The sequence below is a fragment of the Leptinotarsa decemlineata genome, unplaced genomic scaffold (genome assembly GCF_025532065.1).
Source record: "Leptinotarsa decemlineata unplaced genomic scaffold, Ldec_3_MD MMD2_tig00026316_RagTag_RagTag, whole genome shotgun sequence".
In the NCBI taxonomy this organism is placed as follows: domain Eukaryota; kingdom Metazoa; phylum Arthropoda; class Insecta; order Coleoptera; family Chrysomelidae; genus Leptinotarsa; species Leptinotarsa decemlineata.
Window position 1 is genome coordinate 2,607,853 of NW_027412685.1, and position 21,203 is coordinate 2,629,055.

At 33.4% G+C, this 21,203-nt stretch overlaps 1 protein-coding gene across 1 annotated transcript in view; it reads left to right on the forward strand.

The window, feature by feature from the left end:
• LOC111516325 (low density lipoprotein receptor adapter protein 1-A) overlaps nt 1-12,752 on the forward strand; it is a 59,621-nt gene extending 46,869 nt beyond the window's left edge. Inside the window, exons 3-5 of the mRNA XM_074181848.1 lie at nt 17-200; nt 4,749-5,127; nt 11,883-12,752. Coding sequence (XP_074037949.1) covers nt 17-200; nt 4,749-5,127; nt 11,883-11,960 — 641 coding nt within the window. The 3' untranslated portion in view covers nt 11,961-12,752. The remainder of the gene's footprint in view (nt 1-16; nt 201-4,748; nt 5,128-11,882) is intronic.
• The last annotated feature ends 8,451 nt before the right edge of the window (nt 12,753-21,203 follow it).

Genomic DNA, 21,203 nt, shown 5'->3' on the forward strand with positions numbered 1-21,203 from the left:
TCATGTCCTCTTTCAGGGAGTACAGCTGTAGACAAAATTTTGGGTACCAACGTCAGCACAGAAGCTGTCAAAAACATTATTAAAACAACCAAAGCCAAGGGAAGAAAAAAGCTGCAGAGAGTAATTGTCAGTATATCTCTTCAAGGAATAGCTGTTACCGATATGGAAGGAAATGATATTTTGAAAATTTCAATTTATAGGTAAGACATTTCTATTTACGTGTTTCTATGTTATTTGAATTGAGTGACACTCGACTTGATAACTTCATATATTCAATGTTTCTGAAAATATATCCTTTATGTCTCTGAAGTCTACTCTGAAGCGATATAGTTGAACTACAATGTTCAACACTGAAATCACTAATACTTTAGCTATGTGGTGTTATGCAAAAGGTAAATTATTACAAAATAAAGTTGTACCATGTAAATAAGGCAGAGTTTGCAGAGTTTTTATGATGAACAAATAATAGTTGCTGAAATATTTAAACTTTTATATAATATACAAGCTTCATTAACATATACACACGCAGGATTAATTTGCCAGTTCGGCAAATCTCTAAAACCATTTTCAGTTCACAGAGTGTATTTGGATTAGGTATATGATTTAAGATTTTTATCTAGAAATAAGCAGGTAATATTAACCTCTAAGCCTTCAAATTTATTAAACAGCATTCATTCAAGAATTTCAATTAACTTTGCGAAAAATACATAATATTTTTCATAGAACTCAGATCAACGGAAAAGCCTTTTTCCGAAATATTTTTTTAAAAAGCTGTAGGACTGTATTTTTTGATTCTATATTATTGTTTGCATATTTCTAGTTACAGGAGAACTGTAATGAGCTCCTTGTTTTACTTTTTGATAACATTTTTATTCTTTGATACATGGAATGAAGAGAGATCTTTAACAGGTTTCATAATGTATTGAATTATCATCCATCCTTCATTGTTCTGTATCTGTAGAGTAGGGAGGCTGAATGTAGGCCCACATCACTTAGGCCACATGTGACCTATTGTACATCCTTCCGAGGAGTTGTCCTCCTAGGTGATCGGAGACATCTCCTTTATATTGGCAGGTGTAGGCCAAGACTCGCCGAACACACACTCTCTTTGGCAACCTTGAGGTGTCTCAGGGTGGCCTACGCGAAAGTTTTGGGAAGTGCAGCGACATTACTGTCGTTGGGCGGCTTCTTCAACCTTCTTGGGGTTCCCTCCGTGGAGGTGCACAAGTGAGGGAGCTTTTCTGCAGGGGCAGCCGGTTCCTTGCCTGTATTCAAGACGGAGCTCTTGGCGACCGCCGCGGGAAGTGCCCTTGCTGTTGGAGGTCGAGTGGGGAAGGAGGAGGGTGCACTTGTAGTTGCTGCCACTCCTGTCTCTTTCGCTCTCTTTCTCCTTTTGGCCTCGGCACTGCAAATGCGCTTACCTCTTGGCCATTGTATTACATCAGGAGGTGATCTGTTATGTCCAGCCTCATTCTAAGTGGTACATTGGTGTGGACATTTCTGTTCATCCCCAGCCACTGCCTTAGATTGAGGTGAGCACTTCTGTACAGCCGCGGGATTGGTTTCTGTTTTTGTTGTTTCAGTTTTTGTGTTTGTCTCATTCATGTGTGTTCCTACGAGTAACAAGGGAAGAGTTGGTCACCTCTGACAGAGCCCGCATTACCAAGGTAGTCTGATTACCATGAGGTTTCGCCCAGTTTTCCAAGGAAATCGTTCGTGACCGCATATCACCCTGCGGCTATTCAGCTGTCGGTTTACAGTGGCGTGTTTTGCAAAGGCTTTTGGGGAGTTTTAGTTTCCCTCACCCTACTTATTTCTGCCACTGACCAGGAGGCTTCCCGGACAGGGCCTCCAGTCACCTGGCCGTTCCCCTATCCGCTACCTAAGGACGCGCCCGATGGGTAGCCCAATTCACAGGATCCTTCATTGTTATATTTACATTAATTTTTCATATCTCCTCTTTTAGAAACACAAAAAAATCCGTCTCACTTATATTAATATTCACAAGGTGACTTCATTTTCTGGATATAATACTTCTTCTCAAAAAAAAGTAACAAAAAAAACGAAGCGTATGAAACAATAATAACGGTTATGTGAATTATCATCATATTTATAAGATTCAGATACCCTGACTGTACCCCAGAATGAACATAAAATGAGAAATTGGTATGGAAAGTTATTTTTCTGAAATTTCATTTCTGACTCGATTCCACAGTATAGGTTCTAAGTTCTAGGTATGTTCTGATCTATATCAGCAAGCAGCGATGGTTCTCAAAAATTATTATGCAGAACTACAACATAATCATTAATTTGTAACACATACAAATCTTAAGTGGATCTATTGCAATATTTCTGGAATGTAATTATCAGTAATAATCCTACTGTTTGTATATTTTTTCAATAGCAACACTTAAATTCACTAAATTTAAATAACAGATGAGTAGCCTTCATATATACTGGATAAAAGTTGAACTTGTGAAATTAGCTCACTAATACTAACTGGTGTATTCTGTATTACAACAATGTTAGATATATACCATTTTTATCATTATATGCTTTTCAATTCAAGTTTTTTTCTTATTTGAAGTCACCTCTCAATAAAACCGTTGGATTGTGGGTAATTCGGACTTGATAATTCATGCATAATTCCCCATCTGTACATGAAAATCGATACTTTTGATTTAAGGTTCCCAATACTACAAAATATTTCTGGTAAACCATCTTCTGCCGAAATTTCTTGGATTTTTAATATAACTCCTTTACTTGTGGTATCACCTAGAATAAATATTTCGAGAAATTTGCAATAGACACATATTAGCAGTTTTTCCTATTATAAGAGTTTTCTTCTGATTTTTTTAAATGTCATTCAACAACTATAATTATAACTAATTAATACAGTTTATTGTAAGATTTTCACTATAAAGGGTTTTACAGAAACTGCGACACGTGTTTCGCTATACAATAGCTTCCTCAAGCGTAACCTGTTTTAATATGGATTTTCATCAAGTATCGGGCAGTTCTATTCAAACTATAAATAAATGGCTGAAATATCAATTTTTCAGATCTTAGTATTGTTTTTAATAATCATATAAATAACGTGCCACCTATCAAACATTCCTTTTCTTATAGTTTTGGAATAACTGTTTGGCATCCTTATCATATCGCATTATCATTTTTAACTAACTCATCTTCAAAATTGCGAAAACATCTTACTGACTTTTCGACTGATATATTTCGGTAAAATCTTCATTTCTTCAGTATGTTTTGTTTCACCTTCAATTTAATTATTTTTTCAACCAACAACATTTCCTAAGTCTATCAAATTACTATGAACGTTAATTAAGGATTCATTCATATCAAAAGTGTGTTCATCGAAACTAGCCTTTAATAAGGCATCTGCAAAATACATCTGAACTCCTGGTTTATACTTGACGTCAAAATTATAAAATTGAAGGCTAATTCTTAACCTCTTTAAACTCCAAGATCAAGAGGTTTCTTCAAAATAGTCTCTAGTAGCTTATGATCACTTTCAACAAGAAACGTATTTCCATACTTCCGACTTTCGCTTCGACTGATTTCACAAACAAAGATTGTGTTGAAATGTAAAATTTTACAACTGACGAAAAATTAATTCCAAATAAGCACTTCTTCAAACACCAGAACTGCAACACTCTCTTCGACGGGCATTTCACCAAGCAAGTTGACGTCATAACTTCTGAACATTTTGATACATACTCATACATATTTTTCAAAATAACTTTTCTGGCGGAACCCGATTATGAAAAATAATATATGTTAATCCAAATGAAAAAAACCTAACTTTGATATGTCTATACTGGGTACCCTGTGTATAGGAGGATATTCCAAAAAATCCCAACTTTTATACGAAACAATTTTCGATAACACCACTACTTCATCTCAAATTTTTAATGGAACCTTAATATGCCACTGTATTATTTCAATTTATTCTTATAAACAAATCCGGTACGGTAACCGTCGTTATAAGGTGTAGGAAAAAATAATTTGTGTTAGGGATAGATAATTCAAATAACCTGTCAGTAAACGAATTACCGCATTCACACTCATCAGATCTTTTCTCAAACGCCCTATAGGCGAGTAATGATATGATAATAATGATATCATTTCAAATTTGTATCTTCTTCTGTTATAAAGCAAGCCGGTAAATTCTTCAGGATATGCTTTATGGTCAAGCATAGGTAAATGAGACTTAAGTATGTATTTTTCTACCTGTATTTTTGATGTAAATAATTTTTGAGTTCTTTTATGCTTTGGGAGGAATTGAAGTTTTGTAGTAGGACAGTATGCATTTTTGGACTAGTATTTTCAATAAATTCGACATTTCTCACACTTGTCCCACACCAGAACTCTACTCGAATCTCACTAACTGAGCTTGGTTAGTGAAACGTGCGTCGGAAATAATGTTATAGAGTTCTGGTGATTGCGGAAAATATATTTATTCAATTTATTAAGCGTCTGGGGTTCCAATTCTACATTACAGTAAGATATGTTGAAGATACAAATCTCTCTATCTTCTTGAAGAAAAGATAATGATTTCTGCTAAATATATTCCAACTCGGTGAAAGGGTTCCTTCTCCTAGAAACTCTTATTAACACCTTAGGAAGTTTCAATTTTTTGCCGGCATAATTCTTATTTCGTCATCAAAATAAGAACATATTTTATCGTACGTTAAAAACAAATTATATTTGAGATTGTGATAATTTTTCAGGATATCCAATTGTTCAACGGACCCAACTCATCGTCAGATCTTCTCATTCATTTCAACAGATCCTGATAAAACATCAGAGTGTCATGCTTTCCTATGCCCAAGAAGAAAAGTTACAGAAACTGTTACGTTAGCTGTTGCTCACGCTTTCACCACCGCTTACGAAACATGGCGACAACAGCCACAAACGATAAACAATTCAACCAAAAATAACATTCAAACACAAGAGAATATTATAAATGACTTGAACAAAGCGAATGCCATTATCAAGAACGTTGAGGAAGAAAAACTAATTGACTTTGATGATGAAGAGCCTTTTAACGAATATGATCTTTTCTGTATTGATAAACCACCCAATCAAAACAATGTCAGCACACATTGGGTAAGTATACTTTCGTAGAGTAGGCGACATCTAGGTGTTATAATTTGAACATCAAACACAGGAAAAACATCAATATCACAAACATTCGAATTCTACTTGTCATTTATTCGATGTAATATTTTTATACAATGTAATAATAACCGTTTCATAATAACATATAGTACAATAAGTTAATACATTTACAACGTTCTAGAAATTTATTGTTAATTGAAGATACAAAAATAGTGATAGAATGAAAAATTTAACTCAAATTTCTCAAACCGATTAATAAATTTATATATTTTTGTAGAAGACACTTAGTTTTGCATTGTATTCTGTGTTATTTTGTGGTAATAGTACTTCCGAATACACTCACTCTATTCTCATTTCTCTCCGGATGCATTTCTATGCATAGGCTCTGAACTTTCAGGATAAAATTTTTCTCTTTCCCACTCCCCTCTCAATGAAGGTGTTATGCCAGAGAAAACACTGCAAACCACTCTTTGCTGAAATTGCTAGAATGAATTTACCATGTTTGTTTATATACCACTGCATTGTCTATGTGAGGAAAAATATTACTAATATTCCTACTTGTGGACACTATCATGACTATCGTACTAGTAATAAATATAAACTACAACAACCATTCACTAGATTATCAGTGTCGCAGAATCATCCAGGATCGATGTGTGTCAGGCTCTATAATGCTCTTAGCGACAATATCTAATCTGCCATTAGCGTACATTCCTTTATAGCTAAGCTGAAAAATCATCTTGTACTGAAAGCACACTACTCCTTTTACGAATTTCTGCATTAATGAAGTTCTCGCCGATTTTTTTTAAACAGCTGTTTTTAGCATTGTCTATTGCCTATTGTCTTCCGATTAGGGATCCCAACCAGCAAAGTTGTTTTATAATTTCATGGTGTTGCAACAGTTTTATTTTATTAGCATTTTATAATTACTTCCAACTTTATATTAGATGATCGGTGAACACAATACAGTTGTAGGCAATAAAAATGTTTTATAAATTTGTAACAGAAACGTTCATGAAATAAAATTAAAAAACCATTATTAAATAGTCAGGAAATTATTACAGAAACGTTTTTGCGACTAACTTATAACACTTAATTTCCTATAAAAGTAATTTGTCATGTAGCAGTTTTATAACACTTTTCTGCGAGATTTTTATGATAGTTATAAAACTATTTCAAGCTTATTTTATAACTGTTTCCTGTAGCTTTAATGAAATTATTATATTTTATTGAAATGCTTTCAGATACTATTTTATTTTTATTACCATATTGTCACTTCAATGATAATTTCCCAACTATTTTATAGTATGATATATTAACTACAATTCAAAAACACTAATATAACTGTTATACAATCAAATTGCTTTTGCTAATATATATTTGCTGGCACTAAGAATAAAATGCAGCATTCAAGAACAACCAGCTGACATCGATTCCTAATCACAGCTTCGAAAAATTCTTCAAAATTTTAGTTATGTTTAGTAAGAATATTTTTGTTCAGTTATTCAAGTGGGACACCATCGATATCGTGGTGGAAATTAGTTCTCCAGCAACTTCTAAATATTTGCTTTTTATTGAGTATAGGTACCCCATAAGTAAATTCAATATTTGCAATTCATGCTTAATTTTAGACACTATGGTATGCATATGTATGTGTATATATATATGTTATACTTTCAATTTGATAATAATTCCATCGTGTGGATACTGTAGTGGCTTTTTCTGTTTGTATTCCGAATATATAAATAAAAATGAATAACTCAATGGAGGCCATTTTGAACATTTATTGGGGGGTATATAATAGTTTTAGATTCAGTTCAAAGTGCTTCAAATAGATGAAAAAATGACTTAGTGTTCCATAAGAAAACTTTCTGGAAGCTTTGAGTCGCCCTGTATATTGAAAATAATAAAAAAACACTTAAAACTATCTCACCAAACCTAGTGCTTCAATTTCTTTGCGAAAAACAGGAAAAGGTTATTATAACGGTTAAAATCCGTCGTTTAGCCTTTATAATCGATGAAAGAAACTTTTTAGCCAACACATCCCGACAGATAATATTTATCCAAATTGTATGTGAGAAATCCTTTATTCATACAAGCGCTTTTGTAGAAACCTACAGCTTTAAAAGTAGTCCGACTCTGCCGCAATACCATCACTCCCAGAACTAAGTGTTTCTTAACAGTTTTATAGGGGTAACATAGTAGCTAAAATACATTGAGATGTTTGCTACTGATACCAATTCATTTCATTGAACGACGCCATTTTAAATGATAGCGATCCGGGATACTGAAATTAAATGAGTTGAAAATATGAAATACCGCACATATAGTGATATTTACAGCTGAAAATTACATAAATATCATAACATTATATTATGTAGAATAAAGTGAGTTAAGTTTGTGACTAGAAAATTAATACTTCAACAGAGTGAATTATAAGTATAATTAATAATTAATTATAAGTGAAGTATAATTAATAATTTTACCGAAAACATTTATAAATGAATGGCGCTCTTAAATTTTGCCAATAATAGACTATATATTTGTCAATAAAATTTCATTTGCAGTAAAAATATCAATCTTCGAAACACAAACAATGTCTTTGACAGTTTTATGAGTGCAAAAGTGAAATTTCAAAATGGCTTCAACCTTTCTATTTCTTAGTTTTCAGTTGGTGACATATCAAATATATTTTCCTAGTGTCCAATACAAAATTACTTCTTGCGTCTTCAAGAAAACATTTTTTACACTTTTTTATTTTATTGTTATCGTTTTCGGCTAAATTATATGTTATAACGCCTACTTGGAACTACTAAAAACTCTAATAAAACTGTCTTCTGATTATTTTACAAGTATCGCTTGAATATGTTGCAAAAGTGCAGTAAGGGAAGTCATTACAAAACTACATTTCAAGAGTATAAGAAAAATTTTATAGTAACTGCCAAAATGTTTATAAAACTGTTTTGTAGTGTTTCTAAAAGGCCTTACAAAATATTGATAATAACTATAATGTTTTATATAACGGTGCCAATTTCCTATTTATAGCAGTTTTATAAACACTTTGAAAACATTTCTGGAAGAAATGTAGTTTTATAATTTGTTTCTCCGAAACGTTTCCGCAACTATTATAAAATACGAAATTGCTAGTTGGGATACTGACAATCGAAACGTAGTAAAGTAACTTGGCTTTGAATCCCTTTATTTTTTATTCTTTATTATTTGTTTAATTTTTCTATTTTTCTCTTGTATTTTATTTCATGGTTTTGTTTGCTTAATATAATTGTTATTTTTAGCTATTGTTTTTCATTTTTCATTTGTATTAGTTCTTTTAGGGATTTTGAATCATTTTATATAATATTAGACAATGGAAGTCCGAAGTAATGAAATTCATCATGAAACATTATCAATCACCTTCAAACACCCTCTCATGTTAATACAAAAAAATATCGGAGTCACAAAAGATTATTACCAATGAGGTTTGTTAGCGATGCATCTTAGTGGCCATCCCTCATTGACTATGAGTAACGTATTTATTTCTCTTCAGAGATAAACATGTTATGTTAGGTTAGAACAAGTTAGGTTTAGAGATAAACACGTTCGGTGAACTATCACACACGTCCACTCACTGGACTCATCGTTAATCAGTGCTGACGTAAAAAGTCCGCTCCATTTTTAATTTTAGAATGATCGGATGAAATTTACATAAAAAGGCATTTTGATACTCTATCTAACACTGTTTAATTTTTTGGAATACGAATCGACCATTCCTAAGTAATCAGCAGTTTTGGAGAATCTGCAAACAAACGATAAGTAACATAATTTCAATGAAAAAATCCATTCAAAAGTCACTTCAGTTGATTCCAATAAATGCTCAAGATGTTCACCATTCACTTTCCGACAACAATGCAGTCTGTTTACGAATTCATTTCTTTCATTGGTATAGATCAGAAACAATATCGGTCCTAACACGGATCCATGCCGAACTCCTATATCAATACGGGATTGTTCAGAATCGTTTCGTAGTATACATGAGTTGACTCTTGATGTCTTACTGAGAAATTATTCTCAATTAAAAATGAACAATCACATCTGAAGCAACTCCACGAATTCCATGAGCATACACGAGTAATAGGCCTTTTCATCATAAGACGAGCGCAAGCGTAGCCGTCATACTGAAATGGCGGTAATTCAAAACATTCGTACTGTTTTAATCAACAATGGCTGGGCAAGGAATATTATCTCTATAAACGAATAAATTATTGGAAAAACCCATTGATGGTGCTTCCCTAGTTTATAATTCAGTTGAGGCTCATAATTGTGAACAATTAAAAAGGTGGTCAAAACGTCATGGCCGTCCACAAAAAAAAAAGTGAGCTGAGTGAGAGGTTAGGTATCTAAAAACATATAAAAAAAATAGTATTTACAGTTTTATTCTTATTAATAATGTCAATTTATTTGATGTAATTGAAAATATATTTCAGTTGACAAGAGTATTACTTATGTTTAAAAAATATGTTTAAAATATGTTTTTCCGTTAACCAGCTGTCGCACCCCTACGAACGACAACCCTCAGAAGTCGAAACTTGTGCGAGCTAAGGATTATCGAGGTCTTACCTTTTAACGTGTGATTCCTAACACGGGTTGGACGATAGCAAGTGAAGATCGATCGTTCAGACTAGGGCTTGAACCACCGACCAACACGGCAGTCAATTCGAGTGAGTGAACAAATAACCCACTCCGAACCGCTTGGCTACCGACCAACCAACTAATAAATAAATCAAGCCAATAATATTTTGAGGCTGTACATATGACATTATTAATTAGACAAATATGTGAATACTGAATTGAATATGTTTAGTAATGTTTATCAGAGGGAAATATTTAATACAACATAATAAATATAAAATTTATGAAATTTACAGTCAAAAATGCAATAAGGATTAATGTACGTATGTTGAAATTCCTGATAGCTTAAAGGATCTAGGTTTTGTTCAGTTGGACCTCTTTCTCCAATGAAATATAAGTATCCTTGGTAACATCATCATAGATTTAAAGCCTCGGTCACTCCTGTCACATTTTTTCACCCATAATTCACATTTTGTACATGCTCCAATATGTAATTTGCTTGATGAGTTGATTATTTTTTTTGTGATATCCAAGACAAGGCTTTGGAAAATTTATAAAATAGTATGTGTTGGTTTTGAATGATTTGTATCGTGTATCACTTTTACATATAGTCCATAACAACACCGTTTTGTTGTTCCTTTTCCTACAGATAACATAATCATAATGGAGTATAAAAATTTTTTTCTGATTATTTTGACTCACTACTTAATTTTTTTTCAACTTCTTTTACAATTAATCAACTTCAATTTATATTATAATTTTTAAAATATGAGCTGCGGGCTCTTTAACATGGTTGTTTACAAAAAACTGTAAGAAAAAGATGGCTGATACTGACGCATGCGCGCACAAAAGAGTTGTGATGAAAAGGCCTATTTGTCTAGGAGAATATCGTGTTTGACGCAGTCAATAGCCCTGCTCTAGTCACAGAAAACCCCAGCAGGACATTCACCGCTCACAATCATATAATAATAATGATAATACTGGGTTTTATTGATAAGTTCATACATAGGTAACCAGTACATATATAGCTCTTATCAAATGGCAGGATTCATTTTTCGTCTATGTTCAAAACATAGACAAAACTTGCTCTTCCGTCCAACCTTAGATAAGTAAAAGTTTTTCGAAAAAAGACAGCAAGGCCGTATTTGTTCATATCGTGATGAAAAAACAATATTGATTATGAGAGGAGATGTGTTTTTCTGCAAATTTCATGAGAAGTTCTAAAATGATAAAGTCATTTATTTGATAAAGTCAAATATTCTTGAAGATGAGGAGGGCGCTATAATCGGTCTATAATTTTCTACTCATTGTCTGTTTTTTTTTAATAAATATTGGAATAACTTTGCCTGATAATAAAAGTTGTGGAAAGGTTACTATATTCAACAACCATTGAACTACAAAAATTAAATGTAAAAAAAGTAAAAGCAATATTTATTGGTTTAGTGCCCAATCATTTTTCAGTTACTTTAAAATTGATACATGTAAATGGTTGAGGCTTTCGGGGCCAAGGTTTTCAGTGTCACTTTTTTCATTCGGATTTGAAGCCAAACGAATATAGTGACACTGATCAATATGTTGTTATAGAAAGTTTTTAGCTTTCTACTACTCCATCTTGGAACAAAAAATTGTGGGAATCTTCCAAAGAAATGAAGGAAGTAATCAATTTGAAAATAAGTAACTCTATACATGGATGTGTAGATTATGCAAAGAAGTAACTTTCAGACACAAACTGAAAGGAAGCCCTCCTGAAACAGCTACTTTCATATGAACAATTACACGAAATTCTTTCTGTATAATTCAGTGTTCATATAAAACTATTTGTTTCGAAAGAATTTTTTTCTTTTGTGTAATACAATGTTTATATAAAAGTAGCTGTTTCAGGAGGGCCTTCTTTCAGTTTGTGTCTTAAAGTTAGTTATTTGCATGATCTACACATCCATGAATAGAGTTACTTATTTTCAAATTGATTACTTTCTTGCTTTCTTTGGAAGATTCCCACATTTTTTGTATCAAGATGGAGTAGTAGAAAGCCAAAAACTTTCTTTCCCAAAAATTAATCACTCCTAAAAATATAACCTCTTCAATTCAAATTGTTATAGAAGTATTCATATTTTCAGGTTTCTTTTGATGACGATTTTTCACCAAGTGGTACATCACCCAAAGAAACTCGGAGGTCGGAATTCGCATTTGCCTGAATATGGACTATATTGTTATAAATTGACGGATATAGCTGTTACTACATGATAGTATGTCATTAATGAAGAATGAGAAATAAAACTTCCTATGTTTTTATACCACTTATATTTGTAACGATAGTTACGAATACAAGTGGTACAAAAACATAGGAAGTTTCGTTTCTCATTCTTCATATATTATTATAATATAAAATATATATTGAATTCAAATATGAAGGGATCAAAGGAAATTATTTTAGTTCCTTCTATTATGCCAAGAATGATTTTGTTAAACATTCAAAAATGATATATTTATTTCTAATCTCTCCTACGTAGGACAGTAATTTCAGCCATGGAAACTCAGTCGGTTTTTGCCTTTTCCTGAAAATGGGCTATATTATCATGATATTATATGAATTCAATTTGAATTTAAACAGATCCAGAAAAATTATTATATTTGGTTCAGAATGACTGATCAACTATTAAAAATAATGTATTTGTTTCTAATCTCTCCTACATAGGACATAACCGTGACTGCATTCGATATAACAAATGAATGTAATGTTTATTGAAGAATTTGAAATCCTACCTGTGTAATTTTTTTTCAGTTTTGAATCAACCTTGTCTGATTTAAAGTACCTACAATGTTTTGTACATATCTTAATATACCTATATAGATATCGACTCTATTTTCCTTTTTGTGGAAAGCAAATAGTAAGTATGTATATGTGAATAGATTTGCATTGATCGAGTGAGTATGTAAAAAATGTGTTAGTTAGTTGAATAATACTAAGAAATATAATCTCTCAAAAATATTTTAGTTTGCATCCCTTGCCGCCTATACACATGATAAAACCTTTAGCATAGCATATTAAGCACTATACATTTCACATACTAGAAGAGGAAATAGTTATCTTCATAACAAGGAAAGACTCAACAAGGGCTACTATAATATTTGGGAAAGGTTTCGGCTTTCAATTTATCCACCTCCATACAAAAAAGGGGGAAGCTTCCAAAGAAAGGAAGAAAGCAATCACTTTCAAAAAAATTAACTCTATACAAAGATGTTTACATCATGCAAAGAATAACTGTCAAACACAAACTAGAAGAGAAAAGCCCTCTCGAAACAGCTTTTTTCATATAAACATTGCATTAACTTAAGAAAATACTTTCGAAACAAATACTTTTATGTAATCATTGAAATATTTCAAAAACATTTTTTCCTATTAGGTTTGTACTCCAAATATTAGTTATGGAATCGAATCAGATATCATTCACATGATTGCCACACAGTATAGCATATGAAAGAGCTGAAATTTCAATTAATGATAATAATACTAATAACTTTATTCACAACGTGTACAGATTAGAGTACAATAAAACAAAATATGTGAACAAAGTGATTTGGCGGTAAGAGCAGAGCTCTTGTTTCACAAGAAGTTACAGAGAATATGTAAGTACATAAATATTTGTATAAAAGTAAGTATGGCCTTCATGGAGTAGAAACTACAAAACGATTAATTGAATTTTGTGAATTTGGTATTATAGTTAAGCAAATTATATTTCGGCTTGAGTTAAAATAGGCCGATTAAATACTAGACAAACAAAAAGTAAGAAAAATAGATAAAACCTTAGACAAATATTACACGTTCTATAAAAATAAAATATTAATGTACAAATAGATGGAATCTTAGGCAATATGGATAAGATTATGCTACTTACAATACAGTATGATACAACTTTGGGATGAATTTGATTAAGACTAACTTATTTCACTCTAACAGATTTTTTTAAATTGTCTATCTTTTTCGAGAATGTGTTTCTTATTTGTTTTTTGAATATTGGTTTAGAATGAGAATTTTTTATTTTGTGAAATACGGTGTTATATAATTTAGTTGCCATGAAAGAATATGCTCTTTGTGAAATTGACTTTTCAACAGTAGGATAGGATAGTTGGTCGCGATGTCATGTGTTATAATCGTGGTTTCGTGATGATGCTTTATTTTTGCTGAAATGATACTTCACATTTGAACAATAGTAATATAATTGTCTCATATCCATAACTTCACACTCTTTATACAGGAGATCTGACGAGAAACGTAAATTTCTAGACATGATCAACTTCATGAATCTCCTTTGTAATATCTCTAACGGATTGAGGTGTACACGCAGAGCTGATCCCCATGCTGTTTGTTATACTATATCTCAAATGGCTCTCTACTAGGGAACTACGTAATTGATTAAGTTCTTTGTGAGGTAAGTAATTTTTCAAGGAACGGAAGTTGTGAAGCATTGTTTGCAGTTTTGTATTGCATATTTTATAAGAGAGTCCTACCTTAAGTTTCTATCTATGTAAATGCCCAAGTATTTGATTTCTTTCAGGAAATCTATTTTTATTATTTTTCCTTGTTCGTCGACATCAAGAGTTTCAAATGGACAATAATTGGATAGATTGCAGCTAAAAGGAAGAAAATTTGTTTTTTCCAGATTCACTGTCAGGAACCTTCGGTCAAACCATTTTTTCAGCAAGTGGGAATCTGTTTCTACGTTCTTTTTCAAATCAAGCCAATTGTCTGCCTCATAGAATATCGCAGTATCGTCTGCGTAGCCACTTATTTTCCCAACGCTGTCTAAATTGAAAAATTCATTTAGATATAAATTGAAAAACAGAGGACCCAGTACCGTACCTTGTGGGACTCCACATTCTATTTGTTTTTGATTGCTAATTGTATCTGCAATTCGCACAACTTGCATTCTATTTCGAAGATAGCTTTCAAAAATCGTTTGGTAGTTCCCTATGATACCATTATTTTCTAAAGTTTGTAGGAGTAGTTGATGATCGACAGTATCGAAAGCCTTCGTTAGGTCTATAAATATACATAGAGAAGGTTTAACTTTCTCCAAGTATTTATGTATCAATTCTGTCAGTTCAAGAATCGCGTCTTCGGTAGAGGTTTTTTCTTTAAAGCCAATTGTCTATCTGAAATCAATTCGTATTTGGTTATAAATGAGTTTATTCTTTTCTTTAGCAATTTTTAGAAAATTTTTGACAGATATGGGTGATAAGCAAGATTGGTCTATAGTTTGTGATTTCAGTTTCATCTCTTTTTTTATGGATAGGAGTCACTACTGCTTCAATTTCGTCTTTTTCTACCGCCTTTTTGTTTTTAAGGTCGCAGATTAAAGCGTTTACTTCATTTTTATCACTTAGGCTTAAGACAAAAGAGTTTGGTAAAATGTTTGGATGAAAAACGAGGTTATAATTTTGTTATTTTATTTTTATTTGCCAATTTCTTTCCAATATCTACGAAATTATCGTTGAATTCATTGGCTATGTCTCTGTTGTTTGTTAGAAGTACTCCCTGATCATTTTTTATTGGTCCAATTGTGGTTGATTTAGGTTTAGTGCCGGTGATTTCTTCCACAATATTCCATACTTGTTTGGTATTTGGTTTTTTGTATTCTATTTTGTTCCTATAGTAATTTTGCTTGGTGGTTTTTATCAAATTGGTGACTTTGTTTCTCAAACTTTTGTAACGGTTTTTAATAGAATGCTGTCAGGGTATTTGAGACTAGGTTTGAATAAACAATTTTTTTCGTTAATCATTTTCAGTAAAGAGTTTGTTAACCATGGTGCAACTTTGGTATTTTTCCTAAATCTCTTTTTCAGATTGGTACAATTATTTAAAATGTCACACTATCATCCTCACTAGTAGATATCCGATGTTAACCCGAAAAACACTTGTCTTATCAGCTCTTCAGTACCAAATCTCGATAACATTTAAGAAAAAACACTCAATTCATTCATAAAATTACAACTTTATGTCGTCGATGACATGACATTCATTCGCTTATTCGATTAAATCCCAGCCATACGAATCTTTTTTAAATTGAAAGCGGTGTACCATTTAGGATGATAGTGTTCCATGTAACTATAATTTTGTATCGTAACGTAACAAACAAATGTTCAGATTACAAACTGAATAGGAAACTGTGATTCTCATTCAATTCAATGTCCATTTGAAGGTAGTTGTTTCGAGAGTATTTTTTTGTTTCATGTAATTAAATATTCATGTGAAAGTAGTTGTTTTTGGAAGGTTCTTTCTTTCAGTTTGATCTGAAATTAACTTGTTTGTATGATCTAGACATCTTCGTGGATAGGTTATTTAGAACTTATTTGCTTTCTGTCTTCCTTTCAAAGTTCATTGTATAGTTATGAAGGAGTAAAAGCCAAACAGTTTTTTTCTATATATTGTAGTATGACCGTTTTTATCAATTTCTAATACATTTTCATTACCAAGTTCGTAATCAATCTGTATATGGCTTTGTACCTAATATTTTGATTCAAGGCCCTCAAGTTCATTTATTGAGCAACTACTGCATTCAACTCTGCAAACATAGTAATAGGAATATTAATGATTATAATTTATTAAATTGGAATAGCCAAGAAAAAACATACAATAGAGATATATCAAGGTCACATTCAGAGATTTTAAATACAGAGACTCGCCAAAGACTCGATATCGAAAAACATTTTTTTATTTCCTAATTCATTTGGTGATTTGTTGAACGCACGTAAGCCATTATTAGTATGAGAGCAGTGGCATTTTTAAATAGGTAAATGGAATTGATTTTAGGCACAAGCGTTGACTTGATGTTCATCAGAATTCTTCACAGAACTATCCCTATTCTTGAAAATACGAAGACACCATTTAGAAATATACAGTGTCATCCCCAAAGTATGCACCATATGGAAAACGTATTTATTAACGATTTTTCGATAAAAAGTTATTCTTGATAAAAGTTTGTGCATCCCCCAAAACTGAAAATGCACAAACAAAATACAGTAAATCACACTTAATATACGAGGAGCCTTTAAATATTTGATTTTGAGACAAGATTAAAGTACTCTTATTTTGAAAAATCTAGGAAAATGTTATTCAGAAAAGTTGTTCAGCATTGAAAAATACATCTAGATTTGAAGTTATGGCCATCTTAGTGGAGCTTTATTTTTTACCCATTTTATTAATGTGGACTACGAACAAAAAAAATTGCCAAAACGATAAATAGACAGCATCCTGTATACGATGGTTTATTTCGAAAGTCTGCAATATTGCAAATTACATAACCGAGGTCTTAACCACGGTCAATTTTTTTGAATAGTAGACTAGCTCAAGGGTTGAGCTGCCGTTTTAGCGCTGGAAGTTTCTCTCGCCATTGTGCAATAAATGATCTAATCAAAAGGGCTCCAACTTCAGCAAAAATTCCTGCGATTTTAGAACCCATAGGTACAAATCGAGACGACGGAAACCGGCCGGATGGTATGACACTTTTTCCATGGAAAAACGGTAAATATGTTGTGTGGGACTTAACTTGTGTATATGCATTAGAAACTTGCTATCTTTCTGCTACTTCTGTGAAAGCCAGTGCTGCTGCCTCTTTAGAAGAAAGTTCGAAACTACGGAAATATCAGAAATTAGGAAATGATTATATTTTTCGCCCAATAGTTGTTGACACTTTTGGTGTTTTTGGCTCTGAAGCATTATCTTTCATCAACGAAATTGGAAAAAAGGTAACCGATGAAACTCACGAACCAAGAGCCACATCTTTTCTAATTCAAAAAATCAGTACAGCCATTCAAAGCGAAAATGCGGCTTCGTTTTTTGGCACTCTTCCTGATTCTAAAAAACTTGATAGAATTCACATGTTTCCTGAAAATCAACTTTGTAAAGAAAAGAAAGGAAGTAATAAACCACTTCATGGAATTAAAACAAAGGCAAATGGAAAATATATTTCATCTCAGCAAAATTCTGAAATGATTTTCAAAGATATTTTGAATTGTCCAGTAATAAATTTTTCAATCAAAATCCTTGGGCTACATGGGCTGGAAAATATTGGCCACATCTGTTTCATGAACAGCGTAATCCAATGTTTATCAAACACGTGATGGTTATTGGAATATTTGAAAAAGGATGAATTCATGAAAGATATAAATACTAGTATTTCTAGGACGGAGGGTGCTTCAATCAAAGCGTTTGCAGAAGTCATAAAATAATTGTGGTTAGAAGATTCACTTGATATAGAGTAATGAATAGTCTCCTTAAAAAAAATCAGATTCATAGTTTTACTCCTCGATTCATGGGTAAAGCCCATCAAAACGCCCAGGAGTTCCTTCCTTATCTTACCGAAGGTTCACGTGAAGATGTTAATAGAATTAATGAGTAACCTAAACCGATCATAACAGAGATTGACAAAAAATTGAGCGACAGCGGAAAAGCACAAGAGACATGGCTCGCATATTTGAGAATGCATAACTCTAAGATTGTCGATAATTTCGTTGGTCAATTGAAATCCACGATGAAGTTCACACACTGTGGATACTCATGAGTAACCTTTGATCCTTTCTGGGATTTGTCTCTATTCATACCACAGAGAACTGACGAATTGAGTTTGTGACAAACTCTGTAGATCTCGCGACTTTTGGGTTTCAAGAAAAAGCAGAGATGTTATATAAACTTCGTTTTAAAATAATTTGCTCACCTACAATTTATCAAATGTAGAAAAACTTCTTAAATTCATGCGCTCTGTCAGAGAACGCACAGATTGTGCGTTCAAGTCTCTTTCTACATTTGGCAAACTATACCTATAGACAAGTCCTTATGTTCAACAGAAAATTACTGATGGATTGTTACAACCAATAGAAACGAGCAAACTTTTCGAATGGACTAATAGGTGCATTCATGAGAACAAATCGATGAACCCATCGTAGTACAGAAATGCAGAAGCAAGGTCGTAGCCAGGGGGGATCAAGGGGGATTGATCTCCCCCCCCCGAAAGTTCTACAAGCAACGGTCATCCAAAAATTATATCAAATACAACGATTGGCTTGTTGTTTAAACATCGCAGGAGTCATGAGAATAACACCAACCTCGGCAATGGAATTAATTACTGATATGTTCCCTCTGGACCTGTACGTTAAGAAGGTTGTGTTAATGGCCATGTTACGATTGCACACGGCTGGTGTAAACCTCGAAGTAGAAATGGGTCAATTGTGGCTGAGCCTATGGCGAGAAGCGCACACTGTGCAACCTCTGCTGCATGCAACCAGTGATGCAATTGTACCAAGGTTTGTGTTTAATAAACCCTACAAAATACAAATAAAACAGAACACAAAGTCAGATGCTACAAATGCAATACGTATATATACAGACGGCTCAAAAACCAAAGAAGGCTCAGGATGTGAAGTGTACTCCAGATCACTAAGCCTAAGGATTGAGTGGAGAATGGGAAAAATACCAGCGTGGTTCAAACAGAATTGGCTGGTATCTCAATCGCCACAAAACAAATAACCAGGAAAGGAATTTCTGGCAAAAAAATAACAATCTGCACTGATAGCAGACAAGCCACATTAGCCTAGAACAGACAACGTGTTACCTCAGGGCTAGTACTAGAGTGCCACCAAGATTCAGCCTAAAGTCTCGGTAGATAATATCATTATCCTGAGGTGGATTAGAGGGCACGACAGGAGTAGAGGTAATCTCATTGCCGACTCTTCAGCCAAGGAAGCGGCTGGACTAAGAATTTTAGGACCCAGTGGCACCTTCGGCCTGATGATTTCGAAAATTGCAGAACTAGCCAAACGTTACACCCATGCTCAATCCTTAAAGAGATGGGATGAAATCAAAGGATGCACTCTTGCCAGGATCACCTTGGGCGTCCCTGGGAAGCTGGCGCCGAAGAATTATCTAGCGATGACCAGGAAAAATTTACGCTTAACAGTAGGATTTCTGACTGGCCACTGTCAATTAAGAAAATACCTCCATAATTTGTGGCTAGTGGACACACCTCTATGCAGGATGTGTGAAAAGGAAGATGAAACTGTCAGACATGTCTTATGCGAGTGTCCGGAGTTATCGTCAATAAGAGAGTCTTGGCGAGTCTTGGCCTACACCTGCCGATATAAAGGAGATGTCTACTAGTGACCTATCCACCTTCCTGGAAAAGACAGGATCGACGATGACAACTCCTTGGGAGGATGTACAATAGGTCGCATGTGGCCTAAGTGTTGTAGGCCTACACTCACCCTCTCTACTCTACAGATAGAGATACTATTGGAATTATGAAATCCGTTAAAAATTTTATTAAGTCCTTGGCAAAACGAACCAAGTGCTTGAAAGAGAATATTGAAAAAATCTTTCCCGAAACACAATGGAAAAACCTTACAACAATGTGCGTACAAACTTTCAAAGATCTTGGCGACACTACCTGTTTCCACATATACCCTTGAAAGGACTTTCTCTTCTCTGAAACGCCTCAAAACTTATTTAAGAAACTCCACAAGCCAGGAACGACTAAACGGTTTGGCGTTAATGTCAATCAACCGTAGAATTGACATCGATATCGAGGAGGTAATTGGTTTGTTTTTATGCAAAGAAAGCTATAAACTAAATTTGATTTTGTAAAAAGATGTTAATATTTCTGTAATGTTTTTCTGATAAATATATGATCATGTAACACAATTTTCTTTCGTTATTTTTATATTTCATGGTTTTCTACTGTTCACTGTTCCACTGTTCACTGTTCCACCCCGAAAGTGTTTTCTGGCTACGGTCTTGTGCAGAAGAGCCACATACTATTATTGTTTACTTCTTAGACCCACTTTAATCGCGATGACGCCATCTATGGGATCGAAAGAGAACTCAATTCTCAAATATCAAAGATAAACGACGTTCCTCAAGGCGGTCAGTTGCAAAGCCTAGCTTCGATATCGACCGCCGATGAGATTGGTTCTTTCTCTTTCACTGCTACTTTCACTGCGAGACAACTAGTTGTTAACTAGAGCCCAAACATAACGCATTTGCGATTCAACAAAAGACAGTGCTGTTCCAACCCGCTATCGGTCACACCAGTGGTGCTAGGCTGAACCACGAATGCATTACTAGACTCAACTGTTCTTAAAGCAGAAGCTTAAGTGATTGAGGGCGATGACATATTTTCTTACGAAGACGCTATATATGGGATCGATCCCATGCATGTGTGTTTCCGCCTAGCACTACTGCTGAGACCTATTCCGGGTCAAAACAGCACTGTCTGTTGTTGAAATATGAATGCATTGTGTTTGGACAAATTCTGCTGTATGAACTTGATCATAACGATTTCAAGAAGAAGAAGAACTTTATTTCCAGATAGGCAAGCCTAATATCAACATAATTAATGTACTTTATCTAAACATAATACATAAATATCAAAATAAATTAGTCTATT